The 21982-nt window shown below is 38.6% G+C and overlaps 1 protein-coding gene across 2 annotated transcripts in view; it reads right to left on the bottom strand.

The window, feature by feature from the left end:
• NELL2 (neural EGFL like 2) overlaps positions 1-21982 on the bottom strand; it is a 312605-nt gene that overhangs the window by 78159 nt on the left and 212464 nt on the right. For both annotated transcript variants that reach the window (XM_084876648.1, XM_084876647.1), the window contains exons 15-16: positions 10903-11025; positions 7732-7827 (exon numbers count right to left, since the gene is read on the bottom strand). In XM_084876648.1, coding sequence (XP_084732774.1) covers positions 7732-7827; positions 10903-11025 — 219 coding nt within the window. The remainder of the gene's footprint in view (positions 1-7731; positions 7828-10902; positions 11026-21982) is intronic.

Raw genomic sequence — 21982 nt, 5'->3', positions numbered from 1 at the left:
ACATTCATAGATATCATGTGCTCCATTTGATCATTTTGAAACTACAGATATTAAAAGATACAAAACACTTAGACATGCACCTTAAATTTATATTCATTTAACTACTCACTAAGAATAATTAAAATCTCATCACATGTTTTGATCTGTGAATATGAAACCCATTATTTTACACGCTGGGGGGAAAGAAGCCATTCATCACCACAGTGTCTGACCTCCTTTTCTTTGGTATTATAGCATTTTTATTATTATTATTATTATATTTTTTTGGTTTGCCATTTGATAGCAAAATTTTCCCAGTTATAAACATTTTAGTCAGCGTTTAGTTGTAGGGAACTGTCAAATCTTTATAGCTATACTTTCACTCATGATTGAAATATTTACTTTTAGTATAATCAGACACCTTTGCATATTAATTAGATGAGTCAGACACATTTGCTGAAGTTTAGCAACTGCACAAAAAATACAGAGAAGGCAGTGATAGAGCTGGTAAGCCTCAGCACATAGATTTCTAATACATTTTATTGTTATCCAAGAAGTAATCACCCTGGTAAATCCAAGTTAAACACCTGATGGCTATTAGGAAATTTAATTAAAAATGATGTTGTGCTGTGCATGTGGGTGATTTTACACAGTGGCTAAAAAAGAAAGCCAAGAAAAATTAATTTTAATCAGTAAAAAGCATACACATAGCCCCTTTGTGAAGTTGGTAAATCGATTCAAGCATTTCACTAATATATACATGATGCATAAATAGACTAGATAAATTAGGGGAGGTTGTTCAGGGGAGACTTTCTCAACTATCAATAAAATAACAAGAGTTAGTAAATGTCTTGCACATTAAAATTGTCTTTCAAAACCCAGTAAATCCTATTACTTCGTCCTGAGCAGTTCCATTGTGAGGGCCCAGCAGATGGCCACTGGGCCAGGAATTAATCTCCTTTCTAGGCTCTGAAACAGCATCCCACATCAGCAGGCCAAATGCAGGCCAATTTTCTACTAAGGAAACCTGGACAATCCTGATATTTTCCCTACCTTGGGAGAGGAAAAGTGCCACAGTGTTCATTGTTAAAGACAACAAGATTAGTTGGTAGTTGACAGGGAAGGAAGAAATGGAGAAAAGAAGGAAAAAAACAACATTGGGCCAGGAATCGGAACACCTGAGTTCTAAATTGCAGAACTGCACCTGCTATGAAACAGCATATGCAAGTGACTTCACTTCTCTGTGCCTTAACTACCTCATCTGCCATATAAACGTGCAGAAGTGACCCTGAAGGCCTCTTTAAACTAATACTCAAAAAATGTCCAGCAAATATGGAAACAGCCACATCATTTTTTTTCCTTCTTTTTAATTGATCACTTATTTATGCCTTTAAAAAAATTATTCACCAAATATTTGTGGAATGCTTAATAAGTTGCAGGCCGCACAATATGTCTCATAGATCCTAACATGTACCAGATACACTCTTTACCCCATGATACTCAATGTCTGACGGGGTTGGGATGAGTTTAGGAAATAGAGGGACAAGAAGGTAGATAAGAGGCTAAATCTTCAAGGGCCTTATTTGACATGTTCGGAAATGTGACCTTTATCTTCAGGGCCATCGAGTTTGCTGAAGGATTTTTTTTCACTAGGGGGTGATAAGATCTGTGCTCTGATATTCTGTGGAGACTGGTCTGTAAAGAGCTATACCTGAGAGCTTTGAACTACTGTAGGACCAGCTGAAATGAAAAGAAATGACCCTCGTAAAGAAAAGCAAAAGGACTTGACTGGATGTGAGTGGCGATTAGAAGGGGATGAGTCCTTGATTACTGGCCCAGAAAACTTGGTGGATAAGGCTGCCAGTCACTGAAATGAAGAATAGAAGTGAAGAACCAGGTTTTGGTAACAGAAGTGAGAGAAGAGAGAAGTCATGAGTCACGGAGAGATGATGAGCTCAATTTAGGGTCTTTGGACTTAAGGTGCCCAAAGTCCAAAGGAGGCATTGGATATTTGAGTTTGAATTACCTACCACAGAATGAAACAGTGGTTAGTTTTCTTTATGATTCATGATAGACTTCCTCCCTCCTGGTTCTTACCTAGTTAGAAATTAGAGATCCCTATGGAATCTTTAAATGGTATGGTTTCTTGCTGCAGAAAAATATGCACATACATAGAAATTCAGGAAGTTCATGGGCCCCCAAGTCTATACAAAGGCCTGCTGGGGTCCAGGAATTCCAAGTTAAGGATCTCTTGCAGGGAAAGAAGACAATGATTGAAAAAGGAAGTAACTCTGAGTTTCTCACTCTGAGTCAATGAGAGAAACGCAGAAAATATTTTGATTGTTTAGTGTTAGTAGTACCAGCAATGCCAGATAGCAGATATGGCAAAAGTTTGGTTGGATGTTCACCAAACCAGTTTCATCTTCCTGGACATTCAACTCAACCACATGTTCTAATCCCCTGAATCCCTGTGATTAGGTCTCCATCCTTATGGCTTCTCCATATAATGGAGACAGCCAGGGGCTTGGTTTGAGGAATCCCAATCCCAATCCCCCTCAACTCTCACCATCTCCCCATTTGACAGACTGAACTGAGATGTGAGTGAGCAATAATATACTTTTTACAGCAACCACTAAAATTTTGGGACTTGATACAGAAGCTGATGTTAATTACTTTTATTAATTAAGTAAATATTGATAGTAATAACACCTGTCATGTGTAGGTCCACAGGTCAATAAAATAATTTATACTAGCTTTTTAAATTTCTTTACAGCACCTATTGTTACCTAATAATATTTTATATATTTCTTTCTTTTCCTATTTGCAGTGCCTCTATATGCCTAGACCAAAATTCCCCTGCAGACAAGGCCTCCATTTTGTTCACTGCTACATCCTGTTTCTAGATCAGTGCTCAGCATATAACATATCCTAAATAAATATTTGTTGAATAAATGATTGAACAGATTCTTTTTTACATGGATCTCTTCTCATCTAAAGTTATTTGTTAAGGGTACAACTTTTATTTATAACTGCATCAACAAAAGTGTCGGTGTTGGAAGGTGAGTGGTTAGGAGTTAACCTGGACCAGTAACTAGGACAGATGATTTGAGGCAAGTAGTAGTATTTCATTTTCCCAGATAAGAGGCAGGAATGCTTGCTTTCCAAATAGTGAAATATGATCTTGTGCTGAAAGATGCTAGAAGGCAGAGATAAGCAATGACCCATTGTCTTATAACACGAACTTTACTCAATTTTCAGGATAAAACATACTGTTTTGAAGACATTTCATTTCCCCTTGAGCTGGGCCATTCTGGGCCCTCCCTGGATAAAGATGTTCTCTCTCCTCTGGCGTTTGTGACTTAAGTAAAAACTTTGAGAAGTTCTGCTACAGAGGAAATGTCTGGGCTTAGGAGTAGAAAGGCATTTATATACAGCTGCTAACACTGTGACCTTAGAAAAAAATGTAATCATTCTGAACCCAATATTCTCATTGGTAAGTGGAGAAAATATCTATCTTGGAGGAGACTTGTGAAGAATAAGTTGATGCAAAGAGAGTACAAGGTACTGAGAAGTTATGTAACTTGCCCAAGACCACATAAAAGTAAATGTAGAACTAGATTATGAACCCATGTCTGTCCTCAAAACCCCAGGCTGTTATAGAGAGCTCCTAAGAGTAAGTCTGGAATCATCCTCTTTTTTAGATTGGAAGCTCAAGGATAATTAAATAGCGGAAAGCTAAATATTATATTGGGTTATTCTTAACTCCAATATTAAATATTACATTACTTAAATTAATTTTAGATGACTCCAGATTTTTATAATCTCATCACAGTTTTTTTCCAGTGGAAGAATGACATGGCCATTATTCATCCCAGATTTTCAGGGACAGTCTTTATTTCAAAATTCCACATGAATGAAATGCTCTGAAAAATCCAGAGTTTCAGTGCATCAAAAGCAGTACAAAACACTGTATTCAGAAAACATGGTCTTCAGAGGTGCTGTCAACTACGTAGGATCACACTGTACCTTGTGTAGGTGTATTACTGGAGTTCACAGGAAAAAACCTATAGAAACATTGGATTGAAAGGACCTAATTTTGATCTAGAAAATCCTGTGACGGTTAATTACTTGAAATCTGTATTTTTATTTTTTATTGATTTCAGGGAGAGGTAGAGAGAGAGGGAGAAACATCAATGATGACTATCATTAATTGGCTGCCTCCTGTACTGGGGATGGAGCTTAGACTGGGCCTGTGATCTGATCTAGAATCAAACCGAGATCTTCTGGGTCATGGATCTGTGCTAAACCACTGTGCAATGCTGGCCAGGCAGAAATGTGTATTTTAAACAAGTTAACAAGCTCTATGGGTGATTCACATGCGTGACGAGCTTGGGAATACCTGACTTAGGACATTATCCCTATAAGAAAGAGTACCAGGAATTAAGATAGTCACTATGTGTTTTCTATTAGAAACCTTTGTAACCAATGGCAGTTTGAAAAGAACCACATAGAGGAACTTGTAGAAAGAAATGATCTAGTGATGCAAGCCCTCCTGTGAGCAACCTTCTGTGAACAGTGGCAGTACGAGTTCAGCAAATGCTCACTTCCCAAATGGAGCAGAAGGTTTTCTGTCTCACATCCCAACCAGTCAGTGTTTTCATTAAACCATATGACTTTGAAGGTAGGATCGAGGCAAGACATGCACTGCTTCTATAGCACTCAGATTTGTGGGAAGCGCCCTGAGGTGGAAACCACCAGGCACTGCTGGCAGCAGCTCTCTCCTGGGGATTATAACCAGACTTTCTGAGGTCATCTGCTGGTAGAGCCTACTTGATCCATAGTAACCAAGACTACTACTCACATGATTTTCATTAGGACTTACTACTCAAAACACTCTTTTTATTCTCAAGGTATATTTTCAATTGAAGAATCATCTTACTTGGGGTCATAAGCTACATATAAACTACATGTATTTTTTAAAATATGTTTTTAACATAGAAAACCATAAATACTCAATCAAAAAACTACTAGATTTAATATATGAATTCAGCAATATAGCAGGATACAAAATTAACACCAGAAATCAATGGGTTTTTTACACCAATAATGTACTCACAGAAAGAGACACAAACAAACAAAAGAATCCCATTTATCATTGCACCAAAAATATTAAGATATCTAGGAATAAACAACTAAAGAGGTAAAAGATCTGTACTCAAAAAAGTACAGGTCACTGAAAAAAAGAGCTAGAAGAAGACATAAACAAATGGAAGAATATATCATGTTAATGGATTGGTAGAAGCAACAAAATTAAAATGTCTATACTACCCAAAGCAATTTATAGATTTAATGCAATCCCCATTAAAATACCAGTGGCATATTTCACAGACCTAGAACAAACTCTCCAAAACTTCACATGGAATAAAAAAAAGATCCGAATAGCCATAGAAATCTTGAGGAAAAAATAACAGAGTTGGAGGGATCACAAGACCAGATATCAAGCTAAATTACCCAGCAGCGGTTCTTAAAACTGGTATAAGAACAGACATATAGACCAATGGAACAGAACAGAGAACCTACAAATTGACCCAAGCCATTATACTCAATTAATATTTGACAAAGGAGGCAAGAGTATATAATAGAGTCAAGACAATTTCTTCAATAAATGGTATTGAGAAAATTGGACAGACACATGCAAAAAAAATGAAACTATACCACCAACTTAGACCATACATTAAAAAAAAAAACCCTCGAAATAGATAAAGGACTTAAATGTAAGAAGGAAATCATAAAAGTCTTAGAAGAATCAATAGGCAGCAAAATATCTGACCTATGTTGTAGCAATATCTTTACCAATACAGCTCTTAGGAGAACGGAAACTAAGGATAAAATAAACAAATGGGACTATACCAAAATAAAATAAAAACTTCTGCACAGCAAAAGAAATCATCAACAAAACAACAAGAAAGCCCACTGCATGTGAGAACACATTGCTAATGTTATATCTGATAAGGGCCTAATGTCCAAAATTTATAGGGAACCCATACATCTTAACAAAGGGAAGATAAAAAAAATCCAATAAAAAATGGGTAAAGGACTTAAATAGACACTTTTCAAAAGTGGACATACAGAAGGCCAAGAGACAAATGAAAACATGCTCAAAGTCATTAATCATCCAAAGTCAGATGCAAATCAAAACAACAATAAGGTACCACCTCACACCTGTCAGAATGGCTATCACCAACAAATTGACAAACAAGTGCTGGCAAGGATGCAGAGAAAAAGGAGCCCTCTTGCACTGCTGGTGGGAATGCAGACTGGTGCAGCCACTGGGGAAAACAGTATGGCGTTTCCTCAAAAAATTAAAAATGAAACTTCCATTTGACCCAATAATCCCACTTCTAGGAATATATCCCAAGAAACACCAATCAGAAAGGCTATATGCACCCCTGTGTTCATAGCAGCATGATTTATAATAGCTAAGATTTGGAAATAGCCTAAGTGCCCATCAGCAGATGAGTGGATTAAAAAACTGTGGTGCATCTACACAATGGAATACTATGCTGCTGTAAAAAAAAAAAAAAAAAGATTCCTTACCATTTGCAACAGCATGGATGGACCTGCAGAGCATATGCTAAGCGATATAAGTCAGTCAGAGAAAGATAAATATCACATGATCTCACTCATTAATGGAATATAATGAACAACATAAACTGATGATCCAAAGACAGGGAAGCATCTAACAGACTGTCAAACTTCAGAGAGAAGGCAGGAGGGGCAGTCAGAGATCAACCAAAGGACTTGTATTCATGCATATAGGCATAACCAATGGACACAGACACTAGGGGGCTGAGGGCATGTGCGGGTTGGGAGGGGGTAGTAATACTTTATTGTTTAAAGTTAATACTTTATTGTAATACTTTATTGTTTAAAGTATTACATATAGTATTACATGTGTCTCCTTTTCCCCACATTGAATGTGGGGAAAAGGAGACACATGTAATACTATATGTAATACTTTAAACAATAAAGAATTAAAAATAAAATATTTTTAAAGTTTCTAGTATTACCATGTTTCCCCGAAAATAAGACCTAGCGCATGGAAAGATAAGACATTCCCTGAAAATAAGACCTAGCGCAACTTTGGAAGAAAAAATTAATATAAGACACTGTCTTATTTTCAGGGAAACAGGGTAGTATCCATCAGAAAGAGTAGGAAAAATGGACTTAAATAAGAAATAATTAACTGAATAGAAAACTAAATATTTTGTAAATAAGCAATAAATGAATATTGATTGGGCCAGATAAGGATTTATTAAAAATTCTCAAATGTGAATGCAGAAGGTAATGTGTCCTAGGATGTGAGTTGGCCATGAGCTTGAAGTCTACATTTTGATATAGTTAGATAGATACCAGGAAAAAATGAGCTCTAAATTAGTAAAATAGATTGTGATGTCTAAAATCCTGGGCAACCCCACATATCTTGCTGAAAATGTTTAATGTGCTTCTAGTTATAATAGTTGCAAAACCTCCTTAGAGTCAGATTGGGGAACTACCTAGTAAATATGCATTACTGAGACCAGCTCTCTTCTCCTTCTTCTTCCCTCCTCCCTCTCCTCTCTTCCCTCTTAGCACTTCCTTATTAATAGCTCCATGCTCTGAGAGCCCACACGAAACAGTATTTTCCTCATGGATTACTTTGGTACATTAGTGCAAAAATTCATTTTCTAGCAGATGGAATGATATTCTTACCTGTTTCACAGCTGGGCCCGGTGAAGCCTTGTGGGCAGGCGCACACATTAGCAGCAATACAAGCTCCTCCATTCCTACAGCCATCTCTGCAAAATGCTAAAATAATTCAGATACATGACTTTAGCACTTTAGAAGTAAGTAGTTCAAGATGCTCTAAGTCCAGCTTTTCTTTATTCCCTTAGAGATGTGGACATCAAATTATAAATGCTATTTTAATTTCAGATTCACACAATATTTTCCAAACAGTACCATTTCTAAAACAATGTTCTTTCCAATGTTAAGAGGGAAAAAATCACCTATAAAATAAAATACAGAACTTTCTGTTTTAAAAAAAACAAACAGTAACCTTACACAATAGCAAATGAATTAGAATTAGGATTTCACATCATTATAATAAGCCAGCTTGAAATCAAACCTAAAAATGTAGTTTTCTTAAGGAGCAAACCACTGTCTAGAGAAAATAATAAGAAAATAGAAAATGACTAAATCCTATGAGGATCTGATCATTCCAAACACTGGCCAAAGTGCCAAAATATTAGAGAAATGCCCCAGCTTTCAAAAAGGTTTAAATCAAGCCTGGTGATGAATTAGCTAAGAGTAAGAAGACTGCTATAGTTGTCTTCAGAAAGAGTCTTACATCTTTTATGCTAAAGATAGGTCTGTACCCAGGACCAAGGGCAAAGAAACTGCTTAGCCTGTTGTCTTAGAGTGGATTTGCAAGTGAGTAGAAAAAAATAGCCAAGGTCTGAGCCATTGTAAAGGATCTTTGGACATGTGCTTCCTTCAAAGAAGGTGAGAAAAACAAGATGATGAGACTGAGCCCTCTGCCCCTTTAGCAAATTCTTTGGCTCTGTGAGGCTCAGAGCCTGTTCCCTTAGCCTGGCAAGACCTGTCACAGGTGAACTAAACCAGCTTGTTACATTTACAGGGTCTTTTCCACAATGCTCTAAATCAACCATGTCAAACTCGTGGCCTGTGTGCCCTCATGCAGCCCACAACGAATATTTTTGTGGCCCAGCCAATGTAACAGTATGTAAGAAACGTTTTAATAAAAATTTTGTAACTTAAGTATTACAATATCCTGTTATATATAATCTATATATATAAAAGGCTAAGCAACTAGCCAATTGGCCGCTAGGTATGATGTGCACTGACCACCAGGGGGCAGACACTCAAGCAGGAGCTGCCTAGCAATAGCAACTTTGCAGAGTGCCCTCTCGCACTCTAGAACCCCTTGGGGGATGTCAGACTGCCAGTTTTGGCCCTATCCCCACAGGCCAGATTGAGGGACCCCACCTGCCCAAGGGACCCTGCTCACTCTGTAGATGCCCTTCAAGCCCCGGCACCACTCCAGGTGAGGCCAGACAGAGAGGGACCCCAGGAGGTTGGCTCCAGGGCATGTCTAGCTTGTCTCATCCAGTCCTGCTTCGCCAGCCACCTTCTAATTAATTTCCTTTCAATGTGCATGAATCCATGCACCACGCCTCCAGTTATTAATAATGAACTACAATGTTTGCTAATGACTGATTACTATAATTGTGTTGCATTCATTTCCCTTACGCGCCTTACGTGCAGGTGCACCATTTCTCTCCACTAATACTAGCAGTGAATATTTTAGCAGCCAATTGCCACATTATTAGTCTTGGACTGACTTGTTTGGTGTGCACAACAGGAAATATTTCACTTTTTGAGAACATGAAAAATAGGTTTATTTGCATTACGCTTATTAATTTGTGCAGTTATTCATTGTCTGGTAAGTTAATGTTCAAGAAAAATATTAATTTTTATTAAAATGCTCTATTATTTTATGTTAAGGATTACTCATTTACTTCAGCACTTCATATTCAGCATTTCTCTATCTAAATAAACCTATATTTCTATGAAACTTGAAGCTTTTGTTTTTTTGAGGCCCAGATAAAATGAAACCTTGTTAATGTTAGCCTTTGAGTTTGACATGCTTGCTCTAAATCACAGATTTCCATGGACTTTCACAAACCAGAGTAATCTCTGGCCCATCCATATTTGCATCCCATGTATTTCTGTAGAGCAGTCTTAAGACCCATGCTCGCAGGCCACTGCATTAACAGCCACCCTGTTACTTCCTCCACACACACACAGTGTTGTAGCAAATTAATTTTAATAATCTCCAGGATGATGGACACAATACATTTAAAAAATGAGCAGTTAAAAAGCCTAAATGAGACAAATAAAAAATAAATATATATGACATAATAATAAATATGGACTTTATCCTATGGGAATTGGCAGAGGTTCCAAAACAGAACCTTTATTTCCCTAATGAAATAGGTGGTAAGCTCATCTGATGAAGGAACAGAGGGCATTGGTGAAAAAGTGAATTATCATTTGGTGGTGAACTGTAGCTGGAATAGCCACTGATAGAAATGAAAATCTGAGCTCGACAGGACATTTAAAAGAATTACTTATTGGTATCGGCAAAGGAACTAAAAATGGGAGATTATAAAATGTTGAGATTTAAAATTCCCAGTCAATTATTATCAACAGCTCAAGAGATTAGATAGAGAAGAAAAGCTGTGAGACTGCTCAAAATACAGATATTTCACAGTTGAACACATTGCTGCAAATAAATAAATAAATAAATAAATAAATAAATAAATAAAAATAAAAATCTTAACCTAGAAGGAGACTGGTAAATAGAATGAAAATGGAGGGTCAGAAAAATTGAAGTTCAATTTTAGAGAACCTCTGCTAGCAGTTCTCAATCTGTGGGTAGCTGCTGTAGAGCCTAAGACCATCAGAAAATACAGATATTTACATTATGATTCATAACAGTAGCAAAACTATAGTTATAGAGTAGCAATGAAAATTATTTTATGGTTAGGGGTCACCTCAACATGAGGGACTGTATTAAAGGGTCATGGCATTAGAAAGATTGAGAACCACAGTGCTAGAAGAATAGAGATGAAAATCACTGTGGTTGAGGTCAAGGAACATGAAGTCAAAGTTGTTGAACAATTTGGCCAATTAACCGCTGATGTAACCAGGAGGAAGACTATGAGCCACACTGTAAAGTTCTCAATGTGTGTGGATAGTACCCAGGAGGTAGATAACAGTGATGAGAAGGGGTGGAGGGAGGTGAAGATGGCTAACATGATTCCTAAAGGAAGAGGTGTTGGCATTGAAACCTTTTACCTTTGCATGTGGTTCCATTCCCCGTGTAGCCTGGTTTGCAAACACAGTTGTGTCCTCCGACAGTATTGAAGCACAGAGCATTTTCATCACAGTTGTGCTGATTTGTGACACACTCATCATGTTCTGAAATGAGGAATGCAATTTTGTTACTCAGAGATAAATTTTCAAACTGTACCTGCCTCTCGGTTGCTATATGGTATCTTTGACAAACAGGTATACACAAATTATATATAAAGGAATAACATACAATTTTAAAGTACTGTACACGCCTCTTGAGATACACATATAGTTCACACATCCACAAACCTTGATTGCAAAAGAATTTGGACAAATGGCCCATGGATGGAGGAATAGAGAGAGAGAATAAGTAAGGGTGAGAGTCAATTCTCAGAAGTAGATCCCAAAGCTAGCTCTGTCTGGTCTCTGTGGTTAAGATTTCGGAAGTTATTCTCATTAAACACATCTGCCACCTAAGTCTTTCCTGTAGCATGAGAAGGGTGACAGAAAAGAATGTGAAAATGCATTGTTCCCTGAGTTGTGACCTCCAGGATAATGGAGTTGAAGCTTTGGGAGTGAGGTGCGGTTAACACCCATATCCACACTTGCAGGCACAAAGATACATATGCAAACTTCAGGAGTAAGTTCCCTCCTGCAAAGATAGTACCAGACTTCTCTTATTACCTAAGGCAAACTTGTTGTTATAATATGAACAAACATAAACTTTAAAAAATACAATCAATATGATATTCCCTTCAACTGTGTGTTGCTTGACATTTTTGTAAGCAAGAAAGCATTTGATCACCCAGGACCCCTGGAATGGAGTCAGGACCAACATCATTTTCACCATTTTAAAGATGAGTTGGTGGTGGCTCAGCATTCTTAAGTAGCCTGCCCCAGTTCACAGGAATATTATAACTTCAGAACTGCAGCTCAGTGCTCAGCAAAAATGTAAATGTAAAGAATAAGTACAGGGGATATGAGAAAGAAAACTGATCTAACATCAAAACCAAGATGAGTAGAAATAAAATATAAGAAGTTAAAAATGCACACAAATTAGTTCAGTCATCCAAAATCCTTATTTATTACTTGGTCTCTTATAAATATTATTTTAAAATGATCTTTTAAAATTAAAATTAAATCTATATATTAATAGGCTTATATTGGATAAGCTATTAATTCACTATGATGGAAACCAGAGATTTTCAACCTATATCATCTCATGGCACACATAAACTAATTATTATAATTCTGACACATAACAAAAATACATTGTATTTTTTGCCAATCTGACAAAAAAATGGGTATCATTTTGATTCATTCATCATGGATGGCTATTGTCATGTTGGCTGTTGTCATTTTTCCATTTAACAATTTAAGGGAAAAGAGATCAATGCCCCTGACTAAATAAGTATTGCATGTTTTAAAAATTCTTGCAGCACACTGGTGAAAATCATTAATGTAAACCATCAAAGCAAAAATAAATAATTACCTTTCATTTTAGAATTCTTTGTATTCTAGACAATATGTCACAATAGTACTATACCTGGAACTTTAAAAAAAAATTCTTTTGGTATATACAGTTGAGATTAGACTTATTTCAACTAACAAAATAGAATTCTCTGTGTTTTGCTTTTTTAAAAAAGATTAATATTTCAAAATATGTCCTGTGTGACATAAGCACAAAATTTTGACAATTTTAACTATAGCCCTGTAATAATCTTAGAGATTATTCCCTATAAATTTTCATAGGAAAGAGTGATTTCAATCAGTAAGGTTTTATAATTGCATGAACAGATATTTATTTTATTCTCAAAATTTCTGGCTGACCTTTCTCAAATTGTATAAAGTCTCACTCTGATTATCTGGTGTCAGAACACTTAATAGTTTTTGTGACTCCACACATATTGATGACAGCTTAGAAAACAGCTGGTTCACACAAGGTCACACACAGGTTTTTTAATTGGGGCTAGGCTTGGACCACCATAAAATTTCCAGGCACCAGAACGGGCAGCCCCCCTACCTTGAGTTCAGCTGCCTGAAGCAAAATAAACCCACACCTGCTGCCAACTAGACCCCAGCACAACTCAAAGTGCAGCACTGCATCTGTAAGCCTCTATATGGACGGCCACAGGTCCTTTCAGAAAGCTGCCGGTTAATTAGATGCTGCTTTCATCCCTATCTCGGTTGTCTTATCCATTAGAAGGCACTCACTGGATAAGGACTAAAAAGATTCAGTTTAGTGATGAGTACCATAGTGTTCAATAAACATTAAATAATTACACAACCTGGGATTTGTTTTTTTCTGTAGTCACTGACTCTCAGAATCACTGAAATGAGTGAGTGTGCTCTTAAACAATTCAAGGGTGAAGATAGTTTCCAAGTTTTAAAATACATTGGCACCTTGACACATAATGTTCCCTATGCCTGATGTGCCTGCCCCATGATTCTCCTGGGAAATTCTTACCGCTTTGAAAGACATCACTAAAATGTCATGTTTTATGTGACTTCTTCTCCCTCTCCTGCAGAGTTAGGGGCTGCTGCTGTTTTCCTGACCCCATATACAAGGCAATGTAATTATATTTTACTAGAGACCCGATGTATGGATTCTTGCACCGGTGAGGTCCCTCAGTGTGGCCTATGGGAACCAGCCAAAACCGGCAAGCTGTGGGCAGCGAGGGGTAGGCACAGGGGTGGGTCTTGGCCCAACCTCCTCACACCAACCTGGCCCCACCCACTGCAGCCCCCAGTCCCTTGTCTGCTGGCAGCCCGCTTCCACTGCTACTGCTCCCATGTGCTGACAGCATCAGCCTCACTTGCACCTGCTGATGGTGCAAAGGAATTGTGGCCAGCGCCAGCAGCAGATGAGAGCAGGGCCGGGGCTGGCACCTTCAACAGGTGCAAGCAGTGGCTGCTGCCCTGATCACCCCTCAGGAGCCGGGGGAGGCAGAGAGGCACTCAGGGGCAATCGGGGCCAGCAGACAACACTTACACCCACTGAGGGCTCAGAGAGATCAGGGCCAGCAGCGGGTGCAAGCAGTGGCTCTGGCACTGGCTGTAGGTGCGAGTAGGGCCAGAGCAACCAGTGGATGCAAGTGCTGGGTGAAACCACAGTGCATGGGAGCATAGAATTTTCAGTAACCACCAGAGGCTCACACTGAGGACAGTGTCCGGCCGCGCCTTGGTCTGGCACCCTCTGCTTTCCTGCTCCACCATTCTGCCATGGCCAATGCCCACCACGTACCACACTCTGCTGCCTGCTGAATGCCCACCATGTTCCACACTCTGCTGCCTGCTGCCAATGCCTGCCATGTTCTGCACACCCCCCTGATGGTAAGAGCATGTGATAGCAGCTGGATATTTCACCAGTCTGTCTATTGGCATATTAGGGTTTTATATATATATATGTGTGTGTATGTATATGTGAATATATATATATATATATATATATATATATACTGAGTGGCCAGATTATTATGATCTCTGAACACATTATAATCTGGCCACTCATGCATCTGGCCCGGTGCATGTGCATGAATTCGTGCATGGGTGGGGTCCAGACAGCCTGGCTAAGGGAAGGGAACATAGGCAGTTGACCAGCCTGCCTGCTGGTCGAACTCCTGGTTGAGGGGGCAATTTGCATGTTAGCCTTTTATTATATAGAATATACACTGAGTGGCCAGATTATTATGCAAATGCTATATCCTATATAATAAAGAGCTAATATGCTAGTGGTCTTATGCCATCATGAAGTGACGACTTATCCACAGGAGGCTGCATGTGCAGTGAGGCGTGTGCAGGTGGCTGTGCAAGGAGTAGGGATGTGGGGTGCCTTCTCGCAGTGGTGGGAGGCAGGAAGTGGGACGCCACTTCACGTGATTTTAATCATTCATTGGTCCTCTAGTCTAACAATAATACTTAACTAGTCACTAAGTTTCAGTGATTAACTCCTAACCTGGGTGAGTTAATGTGTGTAAAACCATTTTGAGATTCCACACCCAACATGTCATCGGTCATAAGAACATGTAGCCTGACCTAAATTGAGCTTTAAATTTGGTATTAATATTGAGCTGTTTCCAGAATGAATGTACTCTCTAGAGTAGCACATGTTCTGATTAAGAATTTCACTATGATACAAAATGCAAATATAATATTACAAAAATAGTAAAAAGTAATCATTTAAATACATCTACATATTAATTAAATAGTTTTTTCTTCAATATCTATTGTATATTAGAATCTTCTTAAGATAAAATGTTAGTTATAAATAGTAGCTGTTCTCAAAAAAACTTGTAGTTTGGTTGGAAAGATAAGACAAAAACACAAATGCCTTTGGTACTCGCTTCATTATAAGAAATACTAAAATAGTATTTTGTTTAAAGAGGGTTGCAAAGATCAAAGGTGAAAGTCATTGCTGGTTGAGTCCGGTGAGAATTCAAGAATTACTTGCCCTGGCTGGGTGGCTCAATTAGTTGGTATGTCGTCCCTTTGGTGTGTGGATTCAATCTCCAGTATGGGAGGCGACTGATCAATGTTGATCTCTCTCTCTCTCTCTCTCTCTTTCTCTCTCTTCCTTTTTTAAAAAAATAGATAAAAACATATTCTTGGGTGAGGACTTAAGAAAAAAGTTATATTGTCTATACTGCTTCTTCTTCTTTGTCCAAATCTAGGAATGTTGGGAAAACAGCAGCTATTATAACACACAGGTGTACATTCTACAATGAAAGCTGCTTCACTTTTCCTGGCCAAAGAGGTTCCTGGAATATAGATATACATTGACTAAATTCTCTCTTCAATTGTGGCAGGATATGGTTCTAAACATAGCAACCAACTATCTCTGGTCTGAACTCTTATCCGATTATTAGGAACCTAAGAACAAGCTCCCACAGACTTAAGACTGAATAATCAAGAAGGCTCAAAGAAGTGTAGATTAAACTTGAGGAGTTTATAATAACATCATCCAACTATACATTTGGAATGGTGGTTTATCTCAAAGATGTTCAGCTGCTTAGTCATGTTCCCCTTCTATTGCTACAGATCAGAAATGCTGCCACGGACAGGTTTGTGTAGAAGCTTATCCATGAATTTCATTCACATGTGTCCCCACCAAAGTAAACATGTAGTTATCTGCACTGGCCTCTGGGGGGGGCATCAGAACAAGACAGCCCATGGGTCTGCAATACCGAGACCTCTGATTTTATTCCATAAAGAACGGCAACTGTTGAGTCCTCAGCTGAAAGATGCCGTCTCTATTCTTATCAAGAAAACAACTCTTAGGACTTGTCCTCAGCTCCTTAGTACAGTCACATTCTACAGCAGAGCTTTTCATAATGAGTACAAACTGAGTTTACAGAATGTCCTATATTACAACTCAACAATTCCTAGGTGGTGTGTGGGCCTATAAAAAGAACTGGAACTCTTTCCTCCCTTCTCCCTCTTACTTCCTCAGATACTTAGTGGCCTGGCACATGAAGACATAATGCCCGTTGCCACCAGCAACACAAATCCCTGCAACCAAAACATTGATGCCCTAATGATTACTGATTTTTAGGGAATACTGTTCCAATTCATTAACTGGTTTAAAATGCCCTCCAAGACTGTCCTGTTCTGGGACCCTAAGTAAATTGGAAGGATAAAGTAAAAAATAAAATGAGAAAATGACACACTGTCTGAGCAAGCAATAGCAGGGAGGCAGAATGACACCGTATATATATTTGATTTCCAGACCAGCCTGATGCTAACTATCATTTTGTCCTAGTTCTGTGGCCAATCTTTCCAAGTCTAAAATGAGGAAATGAGGACTCATATTAGAAAGCTTTGTGAAGAATAAACTTCAATGATGAATGTAAAGACCCTGGCAAATAATAGGTACGAGATAAATATTAGCTACCATCTCATCTACTTTATCTACACCCATGGGGAAATTTGTTTTTGCCTTTACTAGCCACACAATCCTCTTTTCTAATTTAGTCCTGTGGAGATAACCTAAATGTTTCAGAGAATTTGGCCTCTTCCTAATCTTTCCCGAAATTGAATACATTTTGAACATTTTGCTGGTTTCCAAAATGCCATTACTTTCACTGGTTACATCAAGAAAAAAATGACTGCCATCATACTTACTCATTCATTTTGTTTCTTATGGTTCCTTACTTACTCATTTTCTATTACAGAGAAAAAAATCTATTTACTACAATGTCATTTTAACAGACATCTATTTTTAACGCCATTAAAGTAGCTAGGAAATGATTCTTTCAACCTGCTCCAGGTCCTCATTAGCAGCAAACCTACTGAATCTTGTTTAATACCTACATATTTTTTGCTCACGACTCAAGTTTCCTGTTCACTGACCATCCCGATTCAATACTTCTTGTTATTCTTCCATTTGTTTGGCAACTAGAAGTTGGTTCAGGGTGCTTCCCTTGGACATACCTGGTTTACTTTCTTCTAGTCTTCCCACTGGTATGCTCAGCTTCCTGTCCTAATCCACGTCTGATCAAGAATTGTAACAACCAAAGCACATTCTCATTTCTTCTGAACCCTGACAGGCATCGTATAAGGCAATCTAAATTCTGATTTTATGGTGAAAATTTTTGTTTTATTTTGTGTTTTGTGAAATAAGTTTCTGTCTCAACACACTGTAGGGCAACAACATTCTTGTGACTGTCAGCCGGACGATTTAAATTTACCCTCTGCAAGCCCACTGCCAGGCTCCTGCTCCAAGAGTGCCATGCTCTGGGGCATGCAAAGTAGCCTGACTGGGGCTCGTGAATGGGGACTTTTGACCTAGTGGAGGGCCAGTGATATGAACAGAGAACTGAGATATACTATAGATGTTTAGTGCTGTAAAAAGAAAATAATAATAATAGTCACAACAATGGCAGCAGCTAGTTCCCGAGTGCTCACTATATGCTACAGACTAAAGCAGCAAGTGTTTTATATGCAAACCCCCTTCAGTGGTCACAAAAATCTTTTCAGGGAGGTGCTAGTATAATTCCTATTGTAGCAACAGGAACACAGAGCTTTCTTACAGCAAATACATATCGTGCCCGACATCATATAGTTAGGAAGTGACAAGGCCAGGATTTGCTTTCAGTGTTTTAAAAACTAAGACCTATAAGCAAAGAGGCTTAAACAGGAAAAGATGAGGACTGACAGGGTCTGGGAAAGAATTATGTAGAAAACAGGCCAACCAAGTGGGTCTTGAGAGATAGCAATGGTTTTTAACAGAAAAAAAGGGTGAAGATGGGAAAGAGCATCCCATGAAGAGAGAACACAGGTGCAAAGAGAAAAGCATAGGGTTGGCAGGGCTATGCCGTGCTTGAGCTGGCCAAGGAGAAGACTGAAGGAAATAGTAACAGTAAGTGTGGGTGGGTTAAGGAACACAACATGATTTTGTCAGGTGGGTAATTAACATCACTTCCAGCTGTTCTATAAATTTATCAAGTGGCATGATAAAATTAGAGTTGGTTTTTGGGGAAATGAATAGCAATGTGCAGATGAGGAGAGACTAACTTTCCTCAGCAAAGTGGGTGTTCCATGTTAGCAAGGTAGCATTTCTCTTTCTTTTTAAATCTTTCTCCTTTTATATATATATATATATATATATATATATATATATATATATATATATATATATATATAAAATTGATTTTTTACAGAGAGGGATAGAGAGTTAGAAACATCAATGAGAGAAAATCATCGACCAGCTGCCTCTTGCACACCCCCTACTGGGGATGTGCCCGCAACCAAGGTACATGCCCTTGACCGGAATCGAACCCGGGAAACCTTAGGTCCAAAGGCCGATGCTCTATCCACTGAGCCAAACCGGTTTTGGCAAATATTTCTCCCTTTTATTCTTCTCTCTTGGAGTCAGGATTAGATTGTTATGGAGAATTGAGACTGTGGTGAAGCAAAGGGTTAAGGAGGAAGAGAAGGGAGAAGAGGAAGAGGAGAAGGGAAAGGGGAAGAAAGCAAATAGACACCGAATGCCTATCACTGTGCTGAGTAATGTACGTGTGCAGCATAGGCAGTAACTAGAAGACACTGGAAGAATAACTGGGAAGCTAGGACCAAAATCACAAGATTCAGATCCCTTTAAAGAAGGGATTATATATACTCCTTTTATAAATCCCAGTCCCAATGCTTTTGTGGAATGAAACTGTGTTGAGTAGAAACCCCGAGGTAGAATGAACAAAGTGGGACAGATTTAGACACAGAACTGACGGTGCTACAGTGAATCAGTTTTTAAGCCAAGGAAAGAAGGCTTTTAAAACAACTCAGGTTTCAAATCTGGGTGCCTGGGAAGTATGATGGTGAGTTGAATAGAAGTTAGAAGGCTTCTTAGTTTTAGGGATTTTGTTACCCTTGTTTTGGTTTGGATTGTTTTTTATGGCAAAGTAGACAATAGAATTAAGAAGTCAAAATATAAAAATGAAAATCATATTAGGAAGTTGAATTTTCTCTACTGATGGTGACAATAAACTGAGTAAACACTCCCCACTCAAAATCTATCCGTTAGATAACTACCTAGAATGGTAAAACCTTGGGTCTAATTCATCAATTGCCCTCAACATCCAATAGAATGACTGGAACAAAATTGGTCTCCACTGAATATTTGTTTAATAATGAATTAATCACTAAAAAGTGTGTGTCTCAATCCAATATATAAAACATTCAGAGGGATGTTTTGCTAATGCAAAATATTTGAGTTACTATAGTGACAATCTGACAATCAGACCATCTCTTGCATTCTCTCCCACTCCCCTCAGTGGCTATGCTGCTCTTTATTCAAATGCCTGCCCCATCTTCACTCCTTTGTTCTCCACACATAATTCATCAACAACTTCACAAAACAACAACAACAAACAAACAAACCTTTCAGGTCATCAGGAAAGAACATCCTCAGATTTCACATCTACAGATGAATTGACACCTAAATCTATGAGGCCTTTCTTCCTTTCCAGCCAGGAATGTGGGAGCCACCAAAGACTTCTCTGTCCTTCCTCCCATACACCACATTCAATTCATCTGGATTCTACTAGTACTTCCTGGGCAGTTCTCATTTCCATTCCCCCATCTCTATCCCCTGTGCAACTGCTGTGCAACTGCCCAAATCTAAAATATCTCCTTTGGATTACTGCATAGCCTCATGATGGCAACATCACCCCAGTTTTGTTCCATCCCCAAACAATTATCAGAATAAATGTGTGTTTTTTTTTTTTGTTAATCCTTACCCAAGGGTATTTTTTCCATTGATTTTTAGAGAAAGTGAAAGGGAAGGGCAGAGACAGAGAGACAGAAACATCAACGTGAGAGATACACATTGATTGGTTGTCTCTCCCATGCGCCCTGACTGGGGCCAGGAATCAAGCCTGCAAACAAGGTACATACCCTTGACCAGATTTGAACCCAGAACCCTTAGTCCAAGGGCCAATGCTTTAACCCAGTGGTTGGCAAACACATTTGTCAACAGAGCGGCAAACCATGGCTCGAGAGCCGCAGATTGCGGACCACTACTCTAGCCCCTAAACAAACTGGCTAGGGCTAGAATAACTTTTCAAATAAAGTATGATTTCTTCTCTCTCTCTCCCCCCAATTTTCTCTTACCCTTTTTTTAAGGGACAGACTTTTGATTTTATGTACCATCAAAGTATCGCTTACTCATGAAGACTTTCATTATGACCATTTGCTCTTACCAAACTGAATCATTTACAACTCCCCTAGTGAGTTATTTTATTCATATCATTTATTGAGTCTCTTCTAAAGGCCAAGTATCATACCAGCCAATCTCTGTATATTACATATGTGTGCCTGCTTTTTGCCCTTCCCCACTTTCTTCGTCTAACTCTCCTACTCCTCTCCCACTCAAATCAAGCAATGCCCTCTTCTCCAGAAAAATCTTCCTTAAAACTCTCTGGATATTTAGATGAGCCCCATAGAGCCTGTAGAGCCTTGTGCTTAATTGCATCATAACATTTAAAAGCCAGATGTGTAGCCAAGATTAAGGACTTGGGAGCCAGGCTACCTCAGTTCAAATCCTGACTCTGCCTTTTATTGGCTGTCAGATTGTAGGTAAAATTACTTAATCCCTCTAAATCACAGTTTTCTCCTCTGATAAATGGACCTACTAATAGCACAAGAATAAAATCTCCAGCAGGATCTGAGGCAGTGCTCAGTAATCAAACAAATATTTCTGTAGTAAGAGTATGACTATTCATACCAAAGTGGAGAGATGAGCAATAGCATCACCTCAGATCCAACTTTGCTATCAAATGAATTTTAAAAATAAACATTTAAGCTGTCTGGAGTGTTCGGACTTCAGAACTGCAGATAAGGGATTGTGTATCTGTATGTTTGTATAGAGTTGCAAGACTTAAATGAGGCAATGTCTGGAGAGCACTCAGAATAATCCTAGTGCAGGTGAATGCTCCACGATTTAGCATTACATAGCCCCATTACACTGTCAGGGACTGTTAATTCTTTTACCCACCCCCTCAGGACACCCCTTGAAACAGGGAATTTCTACTCCAGATCTTTGAATCCTCCATTACTGCCATGACGCCTGACACATTTTAGGTACTTGTTAAATGTGAACAAATGGATAATGGTCAGGCTTTAATCTGTAGAAAATCAAAAGTTTACATGTCTCCAAGTGCTAAACATCTGGAGTTTATTGTACTCATCAAAAATCCATGCAACAAACCTGAGAGTTTACATTTAGAGCAGTACCTGTGCATTGCTTAAGAGATTGTGACGGTTAACTTCACCAAGACAAAAGTTCAGGGTTGCTGCTGTGATGTTTTCGTGTCAGTGCTGCCCCTGAATTTAGTAAGCAACATGTTTTTCCATTTGTTGACATTTATTTGAAAGAAGGGAAAGGCTTTCACCAAGCTATTAAAAAAACCTCTCTTGGTGAATAAAATCACCCTTACCTAACCCCATGTGATCTATTCTTTCATTGACAGTTCTGAGGCCTGCCTGCTTTAATATCTGCAAAAACTAAGACCAGAGAAACTGGCAGGTGTCACTCAGTGGTTGAGCATTGACCCATGAACCAGGAGGTCATGGTTTGATTCCTGGTCAG

The sequence above is a fragment of the Pipistrellus hanaki genome, assembly GCF_964339955.1.
Source record: "Pipistrellus hanaki genome assembly, chromosome: 3".
Taxonomy (NCBI): domain Eukaryota; kingdom Metazoa; phylum Chordata; class Mammalia; order Chiroptera; family Vespertilionidae; genus Pipistrellus; species Pipistrellus hanaki.
The sequence above is the reverse complement of the archived record's forward strand: the minus strand, read 5'-3'. Positions and strand labels throughout refer to the sequence as shown.